We start from the raw sequence: 26383 nt of genomic DNA on the forward strand, positions 1-26383 counted from the left end.
CCCTGATCTTGGTTCTTTTTAGGGGAGAAAATTGGCTGAGTTTTCTGGCTCACAACGATAAAATTATGACGCATGTTCAGAATAGCATTATTTGAGGATAATGTGATACATTAGCATAGCATAGTATGGCCACGAGTGAGCACAACCTGTGATAGCAGTTCCTGCAGTTAATCTTGCTGGAGATATGAAAATTGATCCACATGCATATATTTTAAGAGAAAACTACCAGAAGGAGAATTTCAGACTGGAATTATGCAAAAAGATACCATTGCCATCTCCTGCTCCCAACCTTTTGTAACGCAGGCAAGTAATGGAATAAACCCACGCAGAGGCAATGACTTTCAACCAGGCAAGCACTTCATCCTGCTCCAAAAATCCATATCAGAGGCTTTACTTTCCATTAGCCTGCACCTCTGAAATGGCTGTAGAGCATCCTTGGATCAGCTAGGTAGTGTTAGCAGCCCATTTAACATCGCCATGAGCAGCCAGATAGCATTTTAGGTGGGAGAATGCCTTTTTGGACTCACTCCTCTTCGTTACGAATGAACATCCAAGGGTTGCAGATTATAAACCTGGGAGCGCAGAGAAATACCATGATGCTCTGAGAGGAGGACTTGCCCATTTGTACATGGGGCATGGCAATTTCAGTGGCCAGGTCTTCCCATCTCTTGCCTCCAAGTGAGACAGGCTGGGATTTTCCTCGTGAGCAATATGGAGGAAAGCGTGCACTGGAAGCAGGGAGGCTTAATTTAGAGATACAAAATCCCCACTGCAAAAGCAGCTGAGGTAGCACTTAAGCTCTGAGTAGACACAGTCTGAGCACAACTCTCTCTTAATCCATCAGCCTTTGGCAGATCCAGGAAGGCTCAAATGCAGCTCTGCAACATCGGCTGCTCGTGATTTACGTACCAGGCCAGTGGATATAAAAATCTGACAAACTGTTCCTTTTTGTGCACAGCTGGTGAACAGCACTTGTTGCACACTTCCATTATTCTTCCAGACATGCTCCGTTTGTAGCTTGACTCTTCTTCCCCTGCTGAAACCAGAAATGCCCATCAAGGTGACATTTCTGATTATCCCTGCTGTGGAAGAACAGGCACAAGGGACATGCAGAAGGTGGAGAGCAGAAGCTGCTCATATCCCACCTCTCTGTCCATCAAACTCAGGGAAACAACCTCTCCCAGAGCCATTGGGGGCCTCAGAAACATCACATTGAAATGTCATCACATCCTGGCAAATCTGCCTTGCCTAGTTGCCTTGCCTTGTTTCTTAGATCCCATCTTACGTCCCAGCCCCTGAATTTTAGCTGCTTTTTCTCTTCTCAGTATTTTTACTTAAGGAGAAGCTTTGAATTACTCTCTCACAATGTATATACAATTACCCAGCAGTACTGACCCAATAATTACTGTAACTTTTCTACTTGTCCTGAATAGACAATTTTCCATATGTATGGATAAAAAATGATTGCCACACAGTTGGCAAAAAGAATGATGTGAATTATAGGCCAATAGTGTGATACTTTCAGGGAGTGATTCTAATTTTAGTCAGTCTACTCAGTTTTAGACATCTCTTACTTCATTATTCTGTGACTTAGGTGTATTAAGTGACCAAGATTAGGAAAAAATTTGGATGGGAGAGTTAATATTTAAACCAGAAAAGGCATTTCTGGGCATCAGTGAACAAGTGCTTTGGTAGGCAATGTTACCACGCATGTGGTATTTCCTGAAGTGCTTTGGTACTTTTATTTGACACGCATACATAACGTGTAGGGCTAATGTCTCCTCTCTGTCACTTCTGGGATACTTCTTTTTGAAGCTAGAAATGTTTCTTTAATATTTCATCCTTGCTCCGGGACAGTTCCTGAGAAACCAATTCTTCCACCTTCTCCCTTAGGCTATTTATTATTAAATGTTACTCATGGTGAATGACGGCTTAGAATGAAGTTCCTGCTTTTACTCTGCCAAGCACCCGCAGACTGGAGGAGAAAAGCTGGGAGGCTCCTCTCCTCCCTCCCTCTGGCTCTGCTCGGTGCTCTGCAGAGCTCAGGCTCTCTCCTAAGAGATCTATACAGGGCATAACTTATATCAGGGTACATCTCCAAGTACCTGCCTGGAGATCCCAGGGCTCTGGAGGTCACAAGGCTGTGCTTTGGCCGATGGCAGTATCGATAGCTTAGTTTTCCTTTTTCTCTCAAATCCTTCCCTGTGCACAAGGACTGACAGTGGTAGTTCTTCATTCCCCCACCCTCCGGCTAGATTCACACTGACACGTTTCCTTCCCTGTAACCCAGCCTTCAACTGCACCTCTTGGGATACCCTGTGCTTCCAGGAGTCTCTGAAGTAGCCAGGCAAATGCATTTACATGCCATACCACGAGAGCTTCCAGTAAAGAGGATGGAAAAGAGTTCACAAAAAGGACAAGGTTGCAGGAGGCCACATGGAAATTGGCAGGCACTGGTCCTGCTTGATTAAACGTGAATTTTGCTGCTGCTATAGAAACAGAATTGGGTAAAGTGCAGGAAATATTTATCAGTGGGTTAAATATTCCAATATTTTAGCTATTCAGAAGCAAGATTTTGGCCCTGGAGCCCTGCTGTGATTGAAAATTGGCCAAGTTGGTGAATTTGACCTGAGCTTTTAGCTCCAGTTTGCCCACTGAACTTACCTGTCCTCCCCAGCACTCCCCAGTAGAACATGAATGTCAAAACATTTGAATTTTCTGAGTTTGGAGTTTAGGTTTATCTGTAAGTCTATTGGCAGAAAGATCCTAAATTCAGGCTAAACTCAGCGTTTTCAAAGTGGTAGATCGGATTTTAATGAATGGGAATTCATTATTATTTAATATATAAAACTTCGAGGGCAGAACTTCCGTCTTCCCTTTTCTCTAATCATACTGCATTTACTCCTGGATCCAATTTTCTCTTGCAAAGATCTGTTTCCATTCCCAGAATGGACCCACCCATTATTTTAGGGAAGGAGGAAAACATGAGCAGAGCAAGCAATACCATCTTCAGTGGCACAGTTTAGCAGGGAGATTTGAGGAGCAAGAGAGGAAATCTACATTTTTTCCAAACAAACAGATCAGCAGTAGGATTTTCTAATGTCTTCAGTATTTCTGAACTGTGCTTTCTCTGACATCACCAGAAATCTACTCTACCATTGACTCATATAGTAAAATTTGGAAATTTCTACTTCATATGCACAAAAGGACATCTGAGCTGAATGTTTTTAAGAATTTTTAAGAAAAGATGACACGAGCTAGTCTTAAGAAATTCAGTTTAATTGAAGACTTATTTGCTTCTGTCTTAGAAGCCACTGTTAGCCAGGAAATGTGTCTGTCGGAATACAAAAAGCACCCTCCGTGTTTGCCAGTTAAACGTGCTCTGGCCTTTCCGCAGGCATGATATGGTCAGAGTGCAAGGAGATCTGGGAAGAGGGTCCACGTGAATACGTCGTGCATCTCTGGAACCTGCTGGACTTCGGGATGCTGTCCATCTTCGTGGCATCGTTCACCGCCAGGTTCATGGCTTTTCTCAAAGCAACTGAAGCACAACAGTACGTAGATCAGTACGTTCAAGATGATGACCTCAATAATGTCACCCTTCCCCCTGAAGTTGCTTACTTTACTTATGGTAAGATGCTTTTTGCTATCTAATGCTTCCTGTTCTTTTAGGCTAATGTGTGGCAGTGCTGAGAGCAGCTTTCTTTTTGTGATATTTATGTAGTTTTTTTCTAATTGAACCAAATGATTCTTCTCAGATCTACCCATTCCAGCCATCTTCCTAAGCAGTCAGAAAGGAATTGAGATGTGAGCCTCATTCAGTCTCTGATCTCATGCTAAGGCTACATTCAGGTCAATCACATCCTGACAAAATAGCTTGAGCAACAAATAATCAGCAACTAGGAGTGAGCAGAATATAATTTAAATTACAGATGAATGAACCTGCTTCGTTTTCCAAATGTGAGAGGGGGGAGATGTGTGAACAAGCATAGGATCTGGAGCTGCATTTCTAACTGTTGGCACATTCTGCATCTTTGTTACATCCGACACCTGTATAATGGAAATAGAAACACCAATTACACCCATAAGCTACTGCTCCTCCAAGAGAAAAACTTTATTTTTGGAAAGCCTATACCATCTGTAAGTGCTAACATTTGGAAGCGCAAGCAGTAGCATAACCTTGACAACATTATTTTTGATGGCTGAAATGGTTTTTCTTTGATATTCACAAATGAACAGAGCTTTGCACCCCAGTGTGGGGACTGGATTCATTGCATGCCTCTGCAAGCTTTAGATGTACTCCTGAGCAAAATTCGCGGGGATTTTGGCTCACGGAGTGGCTGCAGGAGTTAGAGACCTGGGCACAGAGGAGTGCCATTTGCTCCCTAGGGTCGTGAGGGCTTGGGCCCATTCTAGCGATGGGCTTGGGCTGGAGAGGAAGATCTGGGGCAGCAGACTTCATCCACTGTAGACGTGCACCACGCGGCACCAGAGACACGTGCCCTGCGCCCACGAGAGGGTGCACGGCCACATGTTCACTGGTGGGTCCGTGAGCCGGTCACACCAGCTCAGGTTCTTGCTTGGTGTGTCCCATCTGAAGGTCAGCTTCCCTCTCCCTGCCCAGGCAAGCAAGAGGCCTCTGAGGCGATGCTGTGGTTTGCCTCTCGCTGACCCATTTAAAGTGAGTTCATCATACAGAGGTGCAGAGGGTCCGGAACAGAATGTCACACCAGATCCTGCGAATTCCTCCATCTGCTGCTTTTCCTTTCGTTCAGATTACTGAAAATAATGCCTAAGTTTACTGCTGTGTCCTTAAAGACGTCACATGTTTTAGTTCTGAGTCACAATCTTTTCATCAAGAAGTTCAGTTGATGCAAGGACACTTATAAGCCATATTAATAACAATGTTCAAATTTTCAGTAGATTAAATAAATGATGCATATCTGGTATCAAGAAGCTTTTTAAAGTAAAAATATTAGAGTGACTATACTGCAAGAATTGGTTTTAATTTTCAGATGACATGAAGATGGTTATATCTGCTTTATCTGAACAGATCCTAACTTTCTTACCTAATGGTAGGGGTAGAGATCTCAGTCTCCCTCATGCTTCCTTTTCAAATATTGACACAGTGCCATGTATCCAAATCTATAGGTGAACTCCACTGGGTTGTGGGTTTGGTTCTCCGTCTCAAAGACTTCAGATGGAAAAGGCACAGCACAGTTGATGTTCTACTAGGAAAAGAAAAATATCAGATTTGTTTAAAGCCATGCTATTTATTTGCTGTGTGACTTTGGTAAATCCCAGTGACGTGCTCATTTCTCATCTTTACCATGGGAAAAATACAATTCTCGCCTGTACTTGTACAGCATGCTGAGGACTTCAGTGAGCAGTTGTTCCAAAGCTTTTTTTTTTCCTTTAAATCCCAGCCAAACCCAACATTCAGTCTTGAAAAGGGGTCATTTATCATCATAACTTCCATTTAACACTTTTTTTTACTAATACCTAGTGTACATGTATTGTTTTAGCCAGGAACAAGTGGCTTCCCTCGGATCCTCAGATCATTTCAGAAGGACTGTATGCAATAGCTGTGGTACTCAGCTTCTCCCGCATTGCTTACATTCTTCCAGCCAACGAAAGCTTCGGCCCCCTGCAGATCTCTTTGGGGAGGACTGTGAAGGATATCTTCAAGTTCATGGTCATCTTCATCATGGTGTTCCTGGCCTTCATGATTGGAATGTTCAACCTTTACTCTTACTACCTTGGTGCAAAATACAACCCCGCGTTTACAACGTGAGTACCTATGGAAAAGCGGCTGCTTTTGCAGGGCTCGATCCATTTCGGTCCGTTGCTGCTGTCAGATAGTTTCTACTCCGGTCGCATGGCGAAGTCACACCCAGACTTTGCCTGGGAAACTTGTAGCACAGCCTCCAGCCCTGGTAGCCAGCTCAAGACCTGAGCGTAGGGAGTCGTGTAGTTCAGAAATAGCTATTATCTCTGGAAATCAAGATAACAGATCAGGAAAATATTTTGTGAGATGTTTAGTTTAATGAGTCCAGAAAAGCAGTGGAGAAGAGGTTAGACCTAAGATTATTGTTCTTAAAGCTGTAAGCCAAAGTGTATGTAAAATAAGGGAGGATTTTGCTTACGTGGGGTCTGTTTTAGGATACCACCTGAGTGGAGCTGCGATTATTAGGTACACATCTGCAGAGCCAGCTGCTAGTCATGATGCTCAAAAAAGCAAAACAACCCAGGATGCCTAGGCTGTGTTTTTTAAATCCCGACTGGGAACTTTTCGGCAGAGACCATGTGAAAGCTGTACAGAGCATCAAGCCAGGTTACTGGCCACGCAGGGCAGTGGGTCTGCCTGGGTCTTGGTCACCCACCAGCGCTTGCTGGGTGGCTGCAGAGCCCTGTGGCCGTGGCTGTGCTAATGTCCTGCCTCCACCTTGTCAGGGATGTTGGGAAGAGAAAAAGGTTGGCAAATGCTTCTGGAATGAGGTTCAGGCTGAGGCTGCTTTTGAAAGGGGAAAGCCTACAGCTCAAAGGTAGGAGAAAATGCAATCTTGATTCTCTGGGACCCCAGGAACCCAAGCCCCAGCCCTGGGAGGGGGACAGCTGAGGTCCCGAAGGAGCTTTCGGAGGCGGGGAGAGCCTGGTGCCTTGCTGTGTCTGAGGGACGTGTCCCAAGCATCCTCTGAGGGACATGTCCCAAACACCCACAGGAAAACCTCCTCCCTTGCACTGCGCTGTGACACCAGCATAGCACCGTGGCAGTCAGCTTTGTGTCTCACGAACCCACCATGGCTTGTCTTAGGGACACGGTGGGGACTTTCCTTCCCACCGAGCTGTCTGTGAAGGAAGAGGAAAGCCTGGCATAATGTTTTCCCCTTGCTGTGGTCTGACTTCCAGGCAACCACACCATGCTTGTAAGGCGTGAGCCCACGGTGTTTACCAGATGCAGAGCAGACAGCCGGCATCTGAGGTTTCATTTCTCTAACGTGTCACGTAGGGAGCTGGTGGCTTATCTTGTAGCTCCTCTAGGAGAAATGACCCTTTCAGCATCATTTCTGTCCTGCGAGAGGCTGTTTCCTTCCAAATGCACAGGAGCCAGTTTTACCACACCACCCTCTTGTGCGATATGTATCCTGTAACATAATGTTTACTTTCTCTAATTGAGGCAAATATGCCCTCTAGACCTCTCCTCTAACCTCAGGATACATTTTAATGGAAGGATTTATGAGGCCAGATGCAATTGCGTTTATCCGTGCTCGGTGGTAAGGTAGAAGAAAATTGAGTGTGTGGGATGTGACTTGCTTCTTATTTGAAGAGAAGGAAATGCCCTTGAAGCACAAGGCTTAATGAGTTGAGTCGATACCATCCTTGACTGCCTGGTGGCACAGTAACCTTCAGTTATGGTATCCCCCAGGCACGTTGCTAGAGTACATCACTGAAGAATTCCACTCTCTGATGCAATGCTGTGCAGTAACCCTCTCATTAGCACTCATTACCTAAGTGGATCTTCCAGTAGTTGCTATCTTTTGATGGAAATAATGAGCAAACATTGCCTAAAATGATGACTGCTCACTGGTAGAGATTGCTTAAATGCCCAAGGGATGTCTGGATTCGTGAGTCTTGTCAAAAGGCAGCGCTCTTCCTCCTTAACTTCAGCCTGGTGACTACTTATCCTGGAGGGACTTCATGGTGTTATGAAGCAAATTCTCCATGAGCATAAATTTTCCTTTTAAGAATTTGGAAGAGATTTAAAATGGACTTACTTTCTTCTGATTATTTAAACACATGGGAGTGTCAAATGATGATCAGTGAAAATGAGCCCTTTCATCATATGAAACAAAGAGAATAGATTAACATTCATCCCAAAAATCCTTCTCAGACATCTCGCTCAACAAGCTAGAAACCCTGAGGTATACAGTCTCAAACAATTTTAATAAGCTAATGACAAGGTTATATTGGCAGATGGGCAGCTACCAATTCTAGCAACATTTCCTTCTCTATTTTTTGTGAGCTGCCTGTGAGCCTTGCTGAACATGGTGGGCTCCTGCTACCATTAACTTATCCATGAAAGGAAGGAAAATTTCAATATTAGAACTAAGTAGCTTGGCTATTGTGAAAATTCACTGGGGAAAAGAAAAATAATGCTTACTTTGGTGTCCTCATAACCGTTCTGTGACTTCAGTGACTTCACTGAATGCATTTCCCGGTGGGCTTGTTTGTGACTTCTAACAAGGATGGGTGAAATTTTACAGTAAGCAAGTTTTATACTCAAAAATACGACTACTTGACTATGGGACCTGATCCTCAGAGATCACTTGGCTAGTCATGACAGAAAAAGACCTGCTGGATTTGTGCAGTAATTGATTGTGGCCAGTTTCAAAGGGCAGTGAATTGCCAGCTCACTGGATAGCCTCAGTGAGAAACCTCACAGACAAAGAGCTACTCACTGAAATAACTTTGAATTACATATTTAAGAAAACCACAGCTTCCCAGGACAGTACATAGGCAGAAAAAAGAGTGTACATTTGTCCAGACAAGACTAAGAGGGAATTGCATGCTTAATTCTAATGGTAATCATCAGTGAATGTTTGGTGCAACTTAGCTTTCGTCTTCCCTTGCTATTGCACTTTTGAAATCTTGTGCTCAGTTTTGCTTGTGTTGCTATCTACAGAGCAAGCACGTAGCACCCCAGTGGCCTCTGAAATGAGTTACCATGCAAAGTTTCTGTCATTTCTTCCATTCTAATGTCCTGGATGCAAAGGAAATGAAGATGCAGTGGACTTTATTTCACACAGTTAAATACAGAGATTATTTAGCTAACCGTGCTATACTTTCAAAAATTTTTTGAAGGTCTTCAGTGCTGAAAAGTAGACCATTTCCACGACAGTTGCAACCGACCCCAGCTATGTTTATCTGTTTATTGTATGCTGTGTACAGAACACAGCTCTTGAAAGAGCCTGTAATTAAGAACATGCTATGCAAACAAAATCGAAATGGAGGCAAGACTGATTGCATTCATCTTGCTTTCTGCATCACAAATCAGGCTGAAGGCTACCACGCGAGGTTTTCTGTCTCCCTCTCCCCAAAGAGAGATGTGACTCACTCTTCAGTGCCAATGTTGCTTCTTCGAGGCTTGAAGGCTTTTTTTCTTCTCATTTTACTTTGTCAAAATATGATCTTTTTGTAGATTATATTGATTGCATTGCTTTTTTGGCAGTGTTACGTCTCAACCAATCAGTTTAAGGAAATAACTCAGTCAGAAAGGATGCCTTAAGCTTTCTTAAAGAGGAGGACACAAGATTGGCATGAAATCATAGCCCTGCCATGATCTTTTTTGATGAACAGCACACTGCTGTTTACAAAAGCGAGGAAAATCTGCAACTAGATGATTGCCTATGGTCTGTTTTCTTCCTTGACGCAAAATGTTTAACTTTTTAAACTTTGTTTAACTTTTACAAGCCTGCGTGTATAGAAGCAAAAAAAAATCTCTGCTCTCTCCTCACTGCAACCGTTGGCTCTACCATGGCAGAGAGAGAGTGCAGGTACCCATCTCCACAAGGACCATCAGTCAATCTGCCACTGCCAGATCCCCCTGCTGCCAGGAGCTGTCAGTCTGGGCAGAACTCCTGCCTTCCTCCATTCCTTCATTTGTCTGCCTTTCAGAAGGATAAAACACCCGCTGACCTTGCAGGAAGGGGGTAAATTGCTTAGCTGGCAACGACGAGGCACATCAACATCTTGGAATCTTTGAAACTTGGCTCCAGACATCCTCATCTCGTGTTTTAGTGAGATGTTCTCAAAAAAAAAAACCCCCAAAAACCCCCAGCCAACTGATGTTCCCTGTGACCTGTGCCAAATCTCGTGCAATTTGGCAGTAATCTAAAAGGGAGAAGGAAAGAGCCATCCAGCCTTTTCGGAGGGTAGGGATGGACTAGTACAAAATTTCCTTAGAAATGTTTCCTCTACGAGAGGGAGACCTGCGTCTGCCTGGGGGCATTGCTAAGCACCATTTTGGGGTGCTACGGGTGAGGTCCACCTCTCACAGCACCTTTCCAGTCCCACCACCGTGGGTGCTGGTCTCTCACCTGACCATGGGAATAAGGACTACGGGCATTTGCACTGGAGCAATTGCCTGCCCCTCTGCAGTGCTCAGGGAGGTCAGGGCCGCTCGCGGTCCTTAATTAACTTTTGAAGGAGAATCTGACAGGACGCCAGAACAAAGGTTAATGCTTAAGCTGCGGAAAAGCAACAGAGTTGACAGGTTGAATTAAAATCTGCTGGGAGGGTGGAAAACTAAGGGAACATTTCCAAATTAAAAAAAGGAAGGTTAATAGCAGGGTGCCACTGGGATCAAGGCTGAGGGTTATGGTTTTTATTAGTTTGTAAGTGACTTAGGCGATGGGTTTCAAAGCCAGAGATTTTTTGGTGTTACATGTGTTCTTTAAGTGGAAAGTACAACATTTATAGAATAAGCACTGGCCAGATTGCTACCATAAAAGCAAAGGGTATCTATCTATCATCTGACACATTAATGCCAGCAACCCTTGGCTGCAAATGAGGCCAGGAGACAAAAGCAGAGTGTTACAGGAGAGGAAATGTCCAGCAAGTGGAAAAGTGATGGCACTTGTTTGCAGCGCAGTCATAGCTCATCCCACAAGTGGATCTTTGCATGCTGTCCCAGCCTCAGGCGAAGCAGCAAGGGGGAGTGAAGATGGGATCAGTGACTCTATGTCCCTGATGTGGAGACCCAATAGAAAGCCACATTTTAAATGAAGTTGTGCAACATCGATGCGAAACACCGCTCAGGGTTACTCCCCACAAGTCAATGCAGTTATATTGGCTGAAAATAAAACCTAAATATTTACTGCAGTCTTACTACTACTTGTAAATGGAACGTGGAATACAGTAAGTTATGATGGGAGATAAATACCAACTTGCTGTGGCAGAAAGGAATTGCCCAGTGGTCTGCACTAGCCTTTCAAAGGGTTGAAACTAATTTCTTTTGGCTTTATGCATGGTGTAATTGATCCTGGAGTTGATGTAAAGCTTATTGTTCCCTTAGGATATGTTATAGTTTGTGTCTATGATCTGGTTTTAGGCAGAGATTTAGCAGGATTAGGCTGCCACCCTAGTAAAAAACATTTCATCAAAATAATTTGTAAATAGCATTGTTTTCTTAGAAGGCATTTACCTCCTGGCAGGCAGGGAGAGAGGGGAGGTAAGTGACTGTTAACATGCTAAGGATTGTTCAGTGAAGGCAAAAGTGTTTCTAAATTAAAAATTAAGCAAACTGTTTCCAAAATGTACCAGAGTCCCTCCTCCTCCTTCCTTCCTTCCTTCCTTTTCAGCTGTGGCTGCTGCCCTCCTGCCAATTACAGCTTTGACTCCTCTGCATCAGACTCTGGTTTTGGCCTGTCAGTCTGGCCGCATCCTTTCCAGCCACACTTCTCTCTGTCATTGGCTTATTCTCCTCTTTTTTTCCTGTTTGCATCCTTTTTCTTTTCCTCTGGTTCCTTTCTACTTTCAAGCAAGGGCAATAACCATATCAAAATGCCTCCCTGCAACATCTTCTACTGCTCCTTAATTTCAGATTTTTGCTACAAATGCTTGGGCGTCTGACTTGTTTGCAGTACCAAAGCAGAATGGGAAGAAAATCAGACTATGGGTTGACTACATTTGCACTGTGTGCTTGTTATAGTAATGCCACTTATTAGAACTTTTCAGTCACTTTTCCTGGGTAACAAGTAGTGCTTCCCTTCTGCTCTGGAAACAACATAGAAGGAGGTCAAACTAGGTTCCTTCTTCCCTTTCCCTGATAATCTCTGCCTGTCTTCTCTGGATGAGAAAAGCGTGAGTAAGTAGAATTAAAAAGCCCTACACAAAAAGTTTCAAACTGCAAGTTGTCCATGGAGAAGTCCTTAATAGGGACACAAAATTCAAGTGACAAATAATGTAGCTGAGAAGAACAGATGGAGCAAATGAGGGGCACTCTAACTTTATAGTATTAATCAGAAATCATATGGCTTTATCAGATCAGGAAATATGATTTGCTACATCCCTGGGTGCTGGATAATGACTTACAATAAGTGTGCCAAGGCATCATATTTATGTTGGTGGATTGTCATTTTCATTATTAGCATTTGGTCCGGCTAACCTGGTGTCAACTCTATAAAGTGATTGTTTGCTTTGTTTTTAGGGTAGAAGAAAGTTTTAAAACCTTATTCTGGTCAATATTTGGCTTATCTGAAGTGATATCTGTGGTGCTGAAGTACGATCATAAATTCATTGAGAATATTGGATATGTACTCTATGGAGTATATAACGTGACTATGGTGGTGGTGCTGCTTAATATGCTAATAGCCATGATCAACAACTCCTATCAGGAAATTGAGGTAAGATAAGAAATTAGATTACAAACTTAATGTACTTAATTATCACCGATAATGAAAATGTTAAAAAAACAAGGAAGTTGTAGTTTATTCCATCTGCAAGATTAGAGTGCTCTAGAAACTCAGATCTTACACTTTGTAAGACTTAAGGCTGAGTCTGTCCTCCCTAAATTAGGATTGAATTAATAATTAACAATGAATCATTTCTAGAACAACTTCAACTTCCTTGTTTTTAATGACCGTCTGTGAGTAAACCCAATTTCCTTTACATGTATTTATTGAAAGCAGTTTGTGATATTTTTTATGACCTTTGTCAGTTATGATCGTTTATCCATGTGTGTTACCTTAGCTGCGTTGTTTGCTTATGATAGATTGACTAATATTTCATCTGATTTTTTGCCCTGTTCTCTACTGGTTAAACGCTCAAGCCCATCTAAGTCTGAAACTCATGTATGCATATTTTAAAAAAATCCGTGTTTTCCAAATACCAGGCATACAACCTTGATACATATCTTTTTGAGGAGCATATAGGTCTGTAAAAAATAACTGCAACTTTTAAAGGACATTAAGATAGCCCTCAAGGAATATGAATAGGTTTCTGCAGAAAGGCGTTTGCAGGGTTTACCCAACCTTGTTCAGTAGTATTGCTATTAGCAGACTGGATTTGCTAAATGCTTTGGACATAAACAACTCCCTGCTAATATATATAAAAGCAGAAAAAAATATTATTTGGATAACGTATATGCTGAGTCATGTCTTTTTTCTGATTCGTTAAATGTCAAGTTTCTGTAGCTGGGTTTGTATTAATTATTTGTTGTAATGTCCCCTCAGAAGCTGACACTGCAAAAGGCCAGAGCTGAAAATATTTTCTCGCTGTAATGTCTTGTTCATCCATGTACAGTAGTGCAAATATAACTCTATCTTGTGCATGCTGTAACTAAATCTAAATGTCAGAGAGACCTTACATATGTTCTCTGCCCCAGAAGCTTTCCCGCATGCAGAAGAGTCATTTCCCCAAAGGTTTCTAGTCAAGTAAGATCAAGCATCTTCCCGAATCCTCTTCTACTGAAACGAGATTTACTTCTGAAGGGGTCTCAGCCTCTTACTGCATTTCCTAGTTTATTGTAATAGAGAGAGATACTCTTGAAAGTTTCAGAAGAAAAATCTCTAAAAATACCAGAATAAGTGGCCTATATTAACTTTCTAGTCTAAACTTTGTGATGACCGTTTTCCTGGAAAAATGCTTTATCATCCTTCTTGATTGCGTGGAAATTTTCAAGACTTTGTTAAAGACCACTTGTAACTATCAGCAAGCAAAACTAGTGTGGGCTATTTGGCTCAGATCCTCCTACTTGAGGACTGAGAAAAACTAATAAGTCTCATACCAGTTCCTTTCAATCCTCAGGAGCAGGGAGGTTAAAACCAGAGTCAGCCTACTGACTGCAGAGCAAGTCCCTTTTGCCAATGTGTTTATCTGATGACATCAAAGTCAATAACAACAGAGGCTGGTCATTACTTAGGAATTAAATTCCATTATGGTCACTGGGAATGTGTCTTACTGTCAGCTGGAGTGACAAGACCATAGTCTCATGCTTTCTATTGGACATCTCTCTTGAGCTACTTCTGTTTTTCTTCTGTTTATGCCTCAAGTATTAGTGCTTCCTGCCAACTTTGCATTTATGGAAAGAAAAAATCCTTTTGCCAGCCAGAAACCAAACCTACTTCCATCAGTAGCTTCTTACCTGCTTAAGAGAAAAGCATTAAAACTGTTTACAAGTGATTTTTACTGTAATTCAGCTTAAAGCTTCTGTGAGGTGTAACCCCAAACAATAAGACGAAGCGGCAGAAGTGAATGCTGTTCCATGGGTGAAGACATATTGCTGTAACTGTGACAGCATTAATCTCACTTGTGTTATGCCAGTTTTTTGACTGGGTGTCAGAGGTACGGGCTAATCAGAGGTTATTAATTTCAGCAGACACAGATGTACATGAGTACAGGGTGTTGGCAGACCCACGCTTCTATTGATGCTGCTGGCCTCCGTATAAACCACAACAAAAACAGCTGTGTCTCATCCTTTCTTTTGCCTGATAAATGGTCCTGATGCATGGCCCTGACCATCCTCCTGTACAAATGACAAGCAGATGCATAAAGTATGTGCTAACCTTGCCCTTGTACATGGAAGTGATCCTAGCACACCTTGACAGTTCGTAAAGGAGGTTCACAGGCACCGAGTGATGGCCTTTTTTCTCCGCCTTCAGCCACTGAGGTGACTAGTAAGAGACTTAAGGTGTAGTGATCTAGGGATATGTGATGGTGAATGCAAACAGGATTCATGAGGAAAGCAGCTAATGATAGAAGAAATCAGGAGGTTCCTGATTTCTATGGGGGATTCCTGACAAATGCAGTGGTAACAGTTAGCTGGCAGTCAGGTAGCATTGCGGTTAATGAGACAGTCTTTGCTGTGGCTGTGCATGTAACAGCTTTTTCTGGTTTCCATGACTCTGTGTATGTTCTGACATATTCTTTTATCAGCACAGCACAAGCACCAGATTGTTACTGAAAGACAACCGCTTTCATAGCCAAGGAAACAGGAAACAGTCTAGTATTTGGAAGACTTATACTCTCTGTTTATCCATGGCTTTGTTCAAATTTTCCTTAGTTTGAAGTTATCACAAAACGTTCACAAAGGTCTTCATTTGGCAAACAGAAATGTGATTCTAGTTAAATCCTACCTGTATGTTTGTCCTTCTCACAGGTAAATTCCTTCCTATTTACTAATCATGCATTTGCGTGTTCTTTTTTTCTCTTCCCTTCCCAAGGAGGATGCAGATGTGGAGTGGAAGTTTGCACGTGCCAAGCTCTGGCTATCCTACTTTGACGAAGGAAGGACTTTACCTGCTCCTTTTAATCTAGTGCCAAGCCCTAAATCATTTTATTATCTCATACTGAGAATAAAAATGTGCCTCATAAAACTCTGCAAATCTAAGGCCAAAAACTGTGAAAATGATCTTGAGATGGGGATGCTGAATTCCAAACAACGGGTATGTTGTATCTTCACTTTTCACCTTCTTTGTAGAAAGGATTCATGCCAGGAACCTTCTGGAGGGGGTTCCATGGTACACAAGTAGATCAGAGACAGCACAGACTCTTACTCAGCCTCATCTGTTGCATGTTGCTTGCATTACATTGCACCTAGAGGGTCCTCCCAGACTTGTGGCCTCATTATACTTGGCACTGTCTGAACACCTGGAAAAAAGCAGTTTTTATAAAAGCAGGCACTTTTATAAGGGAGTTTCCCAAGGTCAAATAAGCAAGGTCAAAGATGAAGGGCAGAAGCAGAGGCACAAACAGGATCCCAGCTTGTCTGACTCCTCATCTTTTCAAAACATCCACCTCCCTTTAAGTGATTTCCAAATTAATTTTACTGTCATTACATTTACTGCCATTCCAGCTTCAGGAACAAGTTTCCAAGTAGTGCTTAATAACACCTCCTAGATACCTAAAGCTATAATTAACAACCTCTCTACTTACATCTGCCTAGTGATGTGTAGCCACTAATGGGTAGATCCCACCTCAGCCACCGCCCCTTTGGTCATTTGAAATAGAAATTTGCTTTGGAAATACTGGCTACACAGCGGTACAGTTTCCTCAGCACTAGTGAATGTCTGCGTGACAAAGCAAGAGAGATGCAAGAATATGGTTAGCATCCAGACCCTTCCCAACAGAATTAGCTTTGCTCCCACGTGGGAAAATGCCAAAGAAATTAGAGAAAATTATGTTGCCTGCAGAAATTATCATATACAACACAGTGCTGAGCGTCACTGGGATGAAGCGTTCCTAGCGCATAAATCTATCACAAACATCATCCCACTCACAGGGCAATTCCACCTGCTTTACGCTGGAGAAGAACACACCCAAAATATTCACAGGAACTCAGCCACAGGCACTCAGCTGCCATCATCAAATTCAGTGGATTCAAAGATAGGAGGAGGCAGCTTTGCTTAAAAGTGTCCTGGCCTTTATTTAATTTTCTCAGCTCAAGCTGGGTTTAGAAACAAGAGAACACTGGGAACCCATTCCTGGGGGAAAGGAAAAGTCCTCTGAAAGGTGTTGTCTCTTATTTCTTACAGTCACTGCATTTGAGAGGCCAGTGTGGCTCCTTGGCAGGCTGGCCAGCCTTTCTGGGGCATGTTGCTATTCCCTCAGCCTGGTCTCAGACTCACCCATCCAGGTTTTAAAACCCCAGCTGCGTGGCACTGCACAGGAGAGGGAAGAAGTGGGCGACACTGGGATGCTCCAACTGAGACTGGGCAGCCAACCCCCGGTTTTAAGCCTGCAAAAGAGAGGAGGTGTAATGAGACATGGGGGAGAAGAAAAGGGAGGTTGGAGGAGGCTTTACAGAGTTCACCTTTGTAATGTGCAGCCCGCTTTTGGGCTTCCTCTGGATCTCTTGGCTCTCTTTGAAGGAGCAAACAGCTGAGCAACACAACTCATGGTGAACCATCTGGCTCCAGGCAATGCCCATGGCCTTGGAGGAGATCATGATCCCATGAATTTAAGAGGACTGCTCAGGTCCAATGTTCATTCAGTCTCTGCCAGAGCCTAAATTGAAAGGAGAAGCATATCCATGGGGTCTACTCCATGCTAGCAATTAATTTAACTACCCAACACAGAGAGCATTGCCAAGACAGACAAGCATTTGGGCCATTTTACTCTATAAATTCATTTAACACTACAATTGATTACTTAAAGTCTTGAAATAAAAGAAATGTTTGTCCTTTAACTATCTCAAAGAATGATTAAAAAAAAAATATATTTTTAAACGTTATTTGAATCTAACCACACAAAGCTTGCTTTGTTTGAAATTTAATTTCTGCTTCAAAGCACAAGCCAAAGTAATAAAATTTTCTCCAAGCCCCTTGTTCCCCAAGCCACATGAGTGAAAGTGTCTGGCTTGCCCTTTTTCATGGAACTCATGCAAAATTCATGGTAACCATGGCTTTGACATAAACAATTAAAGCTATCAGTCATTTCTTGCTTGCCTGTTGATTTTGTTCACAGATCATCTTCAAAACAGTGTCTGTAAAACCATGGCACACCTGATGAGTGAGAAATAAAAAAAAATAATTACATGATTACATCAGACTTTCAGTCCAACCATTATCAGCATCCTGATTTTAAAATTATAATAATTTTTTTAAAAAAAAAATCACCTATTTCTCAGGCTCTCTGGTCCAGTCAGGGAAGCAAAACCTTTAACCAGGGCTTTCCCCGTGCATACACTTGCATAGAGGTTCAGAGGCCTATGATACATATTGGCTTCTCTGGGTCTGTGATACGAATTAGTTCCTTTGAATAAGTGATTGTTTTTCATTAGCACTTGAACCAAAGTGTTCAGAGGTGGATAAAAGAGTCAAAGAAATCTGTTACAAATACTGTGTGTAGTCTTCAGAAAAGTCTCCTTGGAAGCATCTAGAGCACAAAATTAGTAGGTGTGATGTCCTCTGATAAAAAATACTGCTCTATATTTTTGTTGAGCTGAAAAAAGTAGTGTATTGTACTGCTTTTTAAAAAAGGACCGATGAAAACCAATTGTATTTCAAAATTTGTTTTTATACCACATCGATTTGTTCTCTCTAAACATAAGCATTTATTCTTCTTCCTTCCTTAAATTGTTTTCTAAATTGATAATCACCAATCTATTTTAGATTAACATGGTTTGTGCCTCTTAACACCTTCTTGTCTAAATCTTGTGTGAGAATACCATTTTTGCCTAGACAATTTCTATTCCTTTTTTTTTTTTTTTTTTTTTTTTTTTTTTTAAGTAATTTGTGGGGTTTGACCCTTTTCTGTCTTTCAAAAGTTTGCTTTTTTAGACCTGAATGTGCTGGGTTTTATTCTACTCATACATTAAACCATTTCCTACTGTTTTTATAAAGCTCTGTTTAGTTTGGGGCTGTCTGGGTATGAGAAACTATCATTGATTTAATTATATCATGATGTTTTATAATTTCAGAAAGTTCGTTTTCACTCTAGCGCTCGAAATACAGACATTTTTTCTGGGAAGAATGCTTATAACAAGCCCACAAGATATCAGGTAATCGCATCACTGAAAGCAAGAGCCAGGGAAGAGATCTGGCAGTGAACAGCTCTTACCTGCAAGGGTCACGTTCGTTTTCTTCCAGTTAACGCCATCCTGTGACACACCAGGCATGGGCACAGGACTGGGCTGGGGCACTTCAGAGACAAAGACAACCTATCACCCGTGGAAATACACATGGTGTTAGCGTTTGTCACACTAATTAATTCCACTCGAGAGTATTTAATTTAATACAAGAAATATCATTCAAGCTTTGATCCTCCAGTCTTGCATCGACAGCATTTCATTTGTCATGACATAGCATCATCTCTCCAGCCTCTGCATTAACATTTGCACGTGCTTTCTCTGGCAGTGACTTGTCCTACCAAGCTAAACCTGCAATGTGGTACGGTTCAAAAATACCTGTGGCTGGAGCAGTGGCACAGGGTACCCCAGCCATCGCACGAACTAACACAACTGTCTGTCTCAGCTGGAACGTTCATGCCAGCAGATGTATTATTTCTTGTGCAAACATGTGTAGTAGAGTAACACAACAATTAAAGTGTACCCCACGGGATTTTTTCCTTATTTTTTACCATAAAGTGAAAAGGAATCTGACAGCAAGGGATGTGTCTGAAGGAACTGACATTAAAGAGAGATTAGGAAAGTAGTAGTTAAGTTCAATAAAATGTATGCAATGGCAAATCTAGAAGCAATTTGTCTTGTGGTAGTACAGTATCCAGCACAACTGGCTCCTAGGCTGTACAGCAGACCAGTAATAAATTTCTACTGGTTTTAAAAGTTGTTCAGGTTTTTGTGCCAGGATAGGAGGAGTATCTAAAAATCTAAGTTAGAAATGGGATGCATTCGCACTGGCACCTGGAGTTAGTTGGCTTGATACCATCAAAGGCAAAGGGAAGAGATGATTGTGTCCTACTCAAAATAGCATTTCAGCATTTCTGGCATTTTCCTGTCCATTCAAACCCACAGGTAATGGAAAGATGCATCAGCCTCTGCTGGACTCATTCTCTTCCTGGAGCTATTAATTCTAAATGAGACCGCCTAATGTTTGTGGTAAATTAGACCCTTATTTCCAAGGCTGAAAAATCTAAAGGCGACTGTGAAAAATAGATAGAAAAAGATAACTACCTGTTATTCTGCTTTAATAATGCTCTTACTAGATTTGTCTTCAAATGATCTTCGAAAGTTTCAGTTGCTGCAGGAAGAAATTGCCCAGATAATATAAGGAGACTGTACTAGTCTTGATTATCTAAATATAAAGAAGAACAAACAGTTTGATAATCTGGCCAGCAAGCTTTCTTCTACTACTGGGAAAACCTTTGAAGCAGTAGCTTTTCTGCAGTCTGTGTACTTGGACTACATACAGACAGTGCTCTTGAGGGATAACAATATACAGAAACTAAACAGGCAATCATTTGAAAAGGAGGGAGAAAAGTCAACACACAGCTGCTGTGATCTGGGAATAAACTAGTCCAGACAAAAGGATACCTTTATCAAACCCCCTTGAGCTGAGGCTTTGAGATGGAGCATTGCTAAAATGCTGCGCTAACCTCACAAGTTTTTCCCACCTTCAGCACTGCAGTCTGCCATGCTATCAACAACTCATGAAAGGATTTATCAGGGAAAAAAAAAATATTAGAAGGAATAGTTTTTACTTTTAAAGGCTAAGCAGTATATTTCTTTGCTGTTTGGAGAAACAAAATAGCAAAGAGGTGAGAAATAAGGAAATTCCTTTGCTCGCCTCACTCTTGAGCTCTTCTGCTGCCTAACTGATAATGTGTGCATTTGAGATCTGATGCCCCAAGGAGTAGCTGTTCCCTCTGCTCACTGGTGACGTGCGCCCGATTTTGACCAGGGACATGAAGGTACAAAGCATTTCGTCCCATTAGTGCTGCCCTGGGACCTCCCACACTCATGTCAAATAATATCTGCAGCGCCCACAAACACGGCATCAAGCAGAAACCTGTGACTTGAATAGCAGTATTAAGGTCTGGAAGAATGTGATCTTCAACAATGCATGTAAGTGAAGTCCAGAATAAAACACTATAAATAATGAAGTGGGAAGACATCGTGGCGTCCACTTTAAGGACAAAGAATTGAGGTCCAGCAGGACTTATCAGACCCAAAAGCCTATGGTTGAACGAGAAATCGAGCCCCACATCTCATGAGTCCGACTTCAGTGCCTTGGCCACAAATCTGTCCTTTTCTTCTCAATTCCCTCTGTGATAGAAGGTATAGGAGGTATTCAGATAGCTGATGACAAATGCAGAGCTTGGAGGTTGTGCCAATAAACACATTAAAAAGATTTAGTTAAAGTGCAGAGTTATAATTTACAAATGCCTGACCTGTTCCTAGAACCTATTCTTTTAAGACCATTTTAAGACCAACACTCACTAGTTGAGTGTCGCATAGTATAAAAGATTCTAAGACCTGAAGAATTTGAATTAACTTTTAGAGAATGGAGGAACAGTGTTTTATAGAAATCAGACGTATTTGAATTCTTTCAAGTTTAGCATTCATTAGCACGAGACTTCTGTGAGTTTTGTTCGGCATTTCCCTGCAGGAACCAGGATTATTTTGCCAAGAGGCTATTTCACCCACTGTAGCTAAAAGGAGCAGTACTGGGGAGAAGGGGAGAAGAAAGCTTAGAAGCCACGGTGCAATATTAAGGCAAAGTTAATTACTTTCCTAAAGCTATTGGCAGAGATATCTACTAAGTGGCTAAGTAGACTCTTGTTAAAAAGTGGTCACATCTTTAATATTTAGTTTCTGTGAACAAATCTGACTACAACATGTATTTGATAGACTAGGCAGCCTTAAATGTGTGACTTCCATCACACGTAGTGGTTAATATAGGACAGCATTTGAGTAGTGTCCCTCAGAAATGCAAGCTCTATGGGAACTGGAGTAGATAGATGTTATGTTATCACATTTTTCCAGGTAATAAGAGCATTCACTGTGTGCTGATTCCTTGTTTTAGTCTAAATTTCGTCTGTTCTGAAAAAATAATTTCTTTTTGGATCCAGGATTTCCCTACTTTCCCCAAACATTACTTCATTTATGTTTTCTCAGGTGACAACCCTACCTCCCTCTGGATTCTACTACCTTGGCCATCTTCAACACACCGTACGTGCGCTCTGCCTCATCTCTGTTGCCTTAATGACTCACCCGGTTAGCCAGATGCCTCTTTGATACAAGGACAGTCTTAGACATCCCATATTCCATGGCTGCATGACATATACAAATGACTGGATCCTTCTTTGATGTTCACATGCCTTTTACGCTGCTATAATCCATATTTGGCTACTAAGAAAAAAGAGCAGGTGTACCTATTTCTTAATTCATATTTCCCACTCTGTGCAGCATTTTTCAGTGATGTTCAAAGCAGAGACATATGATGGCTCTGTGAATAAGTGAGCCCATGCTGAGAGAGGCTTTTCCCTTAACAGTGGCCATCTGGTTGATGAAAGACATTTGTGTATCTGTTCTTGGATGCTCACTGCGCTCTCCTCTGTTTGCAGAGGATGCAGCTAAATTTGCCTCTGACAGAGCAACCCTTTTTATGTTTATAATAGTTGAGGGGGGGGGGGTTCCCCTCATTGACGAGTGTCTTTTCTGTAGTGAAGAACTAGCAATGACACAGGCCTTCAGCTGTAACCCAGCGTGTAGCCCAAGACTGCAAAGTTACTTTCCTTTTAGATAAATGTAATTTACGCATTTTTGGAACAATATCACATTGCAAGCTCATATCCATAGCCATCTTCTTCTATTTCCATATACACTGTTCCTTACTAACAACCGTCTCCCATTTTATAAGTCTACATGGCTCTATTTTTTCCCCTGTACATGTCCCTTAAAATCTGCCATTTCCCTAAGAAACTTTTCTCCCTTAAGCCAAGTTCTCCACTTCTGTTCAAACTGTCTTTTCTCTGTCCTTCACTAAATTTGTTTTCTCTCCTAAAACCCCAATTGCAAGGCAAACGGAGTCTTTCTATTAACCTCAGGTCAGATGTTTAGTTCATCATCATCAGTGAGGTTGCTAACTTCATTAATTAACCATTTATTTCTTCCTGTAAAGTATCTTTTATTGATACATTAAACAGCAACACGCTAAAGGAAGGCTCCGGATCCCATTTCTTAGCTTGCTATTGGTTCATCTGTGGTTTTTTTCTGTCTGTGGGACATAGTCTACATTCATATGCATCCCACAAAATACCCCAAAGTGTCTCGTATGTGGGCTCATTATGGAATGGCTGTCAATCAACTATTGTAGTACAAAGTTCATAACGTGAAGTACAGAATAAATGGGAAGTCAATAAAAAAATTCTCTTTGCATCATCTGAAGCCAGGTTTTATCCATAGCAAAGTCAGGTGTTTGAATTGCTCGTAATGAGTCTAGAATTAAGGCAATGTGGATAACCTCACATTAAAATAAGTGTTTCTGTTCTCTTTTCAGAAAATAATGAAACGTCTGATTAAGCGGTATGTACTGAAGGCTCAGGTTGACCGAGAAAATGATGAGGTTAATGAAGGCAAGTGGATTTTTATAATTAACACAGACTAGAGCATGTGATGTTATTGCTATTGATACGGCCAGTAAGAGGGTTGAGCTTAGATAACGTCCTCTGGAGAGAGAGAGCATGCTCATGCTTGCACCAAGATGAGCAGTGGTAACTCTGAGCCACTTTTATGCTCTTTAAATTCTGGGTCCTTAGCTTTCCTCAGGAGAACACATATATCATAGGATCTGTCTTTACATAATCCTGCTTTGCCCTGTAGTTCTACCTCTCCTTGGTTTACAACGCCCACGATATTGCCAACACCTAACCTTGTCTTGGGGTCTAAGTAAAGTAATTTCTGACTGTACTGCCCATTCCTGCCCCAAGGACTTTTTTTTGAACTGGATAAGGATTTTTACAGCCATGGTATCATGTAGGATTTAATTGCAGATGGAAAAGAACCCCTTTCTAACACCTCTTAGCTGCTACCCTCCTGCAAATGCCCTGTGTAGGTGGGGATCTGTATGTGGGGAGATAACAGACTTGAGAAAAAAGATGAACTTTCCATACATACTTGCTATTGCTGTCAGTACCACTACAGCAAGTACAGGTTATTTCTTATAAGTCAAATATTAAGTGCATAAATGCAGGGACATCATATGGAGCTCCACACACATTCATGACCAAGGTCATCGAAATGAACGCTTTCTCCGGTCTTAAAAACATAGAGGTTAATTATTTGGTTCAATATTGCTAACAAGAATGTTTTCCTCCTTTTAGGAGAACTTAAAGAGATTAAGCAAGATATTTCTAGTCTCCGCTATGAACTCTTAGAGGAAAAGTCACAAGCTACTGGTGAGCTGGCAAGACTAATACAGCAGCTGAGCGACAAATTTGGGAAGAACTTAAATAAGGACATTTGATGGTGAAGACGGAGAAAGGCAACTGGTTTTCTAAACATTATTCAGTCTCAACCAGCATTTTAGGAGGGCAAAAACCATGCAAAAGATGGGTACCGCACACTCAACTTTTGCTAGCTAGCAAGTATTGGTAGGAGCACTTTCCATTACTCCTGTGCTTGGTGAGTTACCAGCTAAACAAGTGACTTACTGGTAAAACTACATGCTCTTTGACATGAGAAACAGATGCACCATAGGGAAGGCACCTCTAGTTAAAGGTAAAAAGCCAGATCTTCACCCATCTGACTCTAGCGAAGATGATGCAACTGCGCTCATTTATACCAACTGAGACTGTACTGATCAGAATTGGGTGAAACCTGAAGAAAAAAAAAAATGTGCCAAGCATATTCCCTGAAAAATTTTACAAATTCCTCCTTGGGTGTGTACTCTCCTTTTATGTTTACACGGGCATCCATGAAGATAGCTTTGAAAAGCACTGTGGTTAATGAGTTAAACAAATGAGAAATCATCTGCCAAAATTACCAAGGCAAATTATGGCAGGTAGAGGTCATCTACCTTTTAGACTGGATGACAGCGTTGGAAAAAGTGGACCAAGCTTGTTGGGTAAAGCATCCTTTGACCCCTCCACTACAACCTGATAAAGGGATTCCCAGCCAAAAACTCCTCTCCACCTTTTCCAGCTATATTAGCTAGTCCACTAATGGATATGGTCTCTTTGTACACACCTAGCCTCTCTTTTATCCTTAGATGATCCCAGCTTCAGCAACAGTGTACTGAAATATTCATAATGATGTAAAACTCACTTCCCAGGAATACCCAGAAATAACATGTATTGTGCTAATGTGTTCAGTTCAAGGAACAACATTAATCCAGCGACAGCGATGCAACTGAGCTCAGCTTTTTGGATTCCAGAGGTTAAACAGCAAGCAGTAGGGTGAGATAAATCACAAAGAACATAGCCCAGTAGTTTCAAACCTTTAAATCAATACGAAAAGGCTTCAATTCCACCAAGAACATTCTGACAAAGAAAAGGAAAAATCATTGTGGAAATTATTGGTTTGTCTATTTGGCTCTTACAGAGGACCAGGAAGGGATTAAAACTGTTTTAAAGGCTGCAGTGATGTGAGGACTTGGATTGCACTTTTCTGACTGGAAAGAGATGAGTCTGCGCCACACAACTGCAAACTTGGATTGCTTGGGTTTTTACGTTTAGCTACATGATTTCAACTACTTAAAGCACACCTTACTACTTGGGAACCACTGAACTGTACTGTTTGTTTACAAGAGACACCTATAAGGTGAACATGACATTTAGGTATCAGCTGAGAAAAACAAGCAGAACCAGAAGGTGACCTGTGATCAGTTCTTAAGTGCCAGATGAGAATACAGATATCCTAACAGAATAATAGTTATATTTGTACAAAAAAAAAGAAAACAAAATAAAAAAAGTGTACTGTACGTAGATCTGTTTAGAGAAAAAAGCAAAATACTGTATTTTTACCTTTAATAAGATTATCTTGTATACTGTAATATTTTTACCTAAAAATGGGAAAAAAATAAAATTACCTCATAATATTTTGTTGTACACTGAGTGAAATATTTGCCTGATCTTTTGACTATCCAATACATGGACTTTTTTTTGCTTCTCTGCAATGCGTGAACAATGAAAATATTATATGAAGCAGTTTTGCCATAGGAGTTCTGAAGCCTGAGTCAAAAAAGAAAACTTAAACGCAAATACATTTAAAGGGAATAAAACTAAGAAATTAAAGGTTCTGTCAGCAACTATAGTCTGCAAAAATGACTCCTTATTTGTGGTGCTTGATTTGAAATTATTGTATCCTTATTGCGTTTGCAAAATTACCTTCTAAGAACAGAAATTCAGCTTGGCTGGCTTCAGACAAGCCTAGTGTTGGTACTGAGTGTGCAATCAAAAGTCAGATGAGTAACATTGAAGTTCACAGGCTTTAGCTGGTAAAACAACTGAAATGGCATTTGCCCCCAGTTACTCCAGCACAGGCCAGCATTTCCCATAGCTCTTGTTTGCAAATGTGGGAAATCTGTTGCTTTGCATGATAGTTCTTGCAGTGTAGTGTTGTGATGAAACACTTAAATGTCCACGTTCAGCAGAGAGCACCAAATGCCAGGGTAAGAAGACAGACACTGCAGAGAACAATATTTGCAAGAATGATAACTCAGCGCTTTGGGCTCTCTTCCACTATTTAAACCAGAAAATGCTGCTGATTTAAAATATTCAGTTTTCCCCATAAGAAGAAGGAATATCTTTCATGGTAATACTGCTTCCCCCCGCCTTTGCAGCCACCATGTAAAACTTTTTTCAATTTGGAAAACCAGCTCTGCTGCCACAAGCACTGTCTTAAAAATTTATTTCATTACAACTCTACACCTAGCTCCTGATCAAAGCATTGCTTTACCCTTCCCATTCAGCATTTTAGCATCCC

General features: G+C 41.5%; 1 protein-coding gene across 1 annotated transcript in view; it reads left to right on the forward strand.

The window, feature by feature from the left end:
• TRPC7 (transient receptor potential cation channel subfamily C member 7) overlaps nt 1-25297 on the forward strand; it is an 81302-nt gene extending 56005 nt beyond the window's left edge. The window contains exons 6-13 of the mRNA XM_049829943.1: nt 3398-3631; nt 5526-5790; nt 12209-12404; nt 15222-15443; nt 18419-18499; nt 21575-21628; nt 22959-23034; nt 23782-25297. Of these exons, the coding sequence (XP_049685900.1) occupies nt 3398-3631; nt 5526-5790; nt 12209-12404; nt 15222-15443; nt 18419-18499; nt 21575-21628; nt 22959-23034; nt 23782-23924 (1271 nt within the window). The 3' untranslated portion in view covers nt 23925-25297. The remainder of the gene's footprint in view (nt 1-3397; nt 3632-5525; nt 5791-12208; nt 12405-15221; nt 15444-18418; nt 18500-21574; nt 21629-22958; nt 23035-23781) is intronic.
• The last annotated feature ends 1086 nt before the right edge of the window (nt 25298-26383 follow it).

Source organism: Accipiter gentilis, chromosome 26 (assembly GCF_929443795.1).
Source record: "Accipiter gentilis chromosome 26, bAccGen1.1, whole genome shotgun sequence".
NCBI classification, from domain to species: Eukaryota; Metazoa; Chordata; class Aves; order Accipitriformes; family Accipitridae; genus Astur; species Astur gentilis.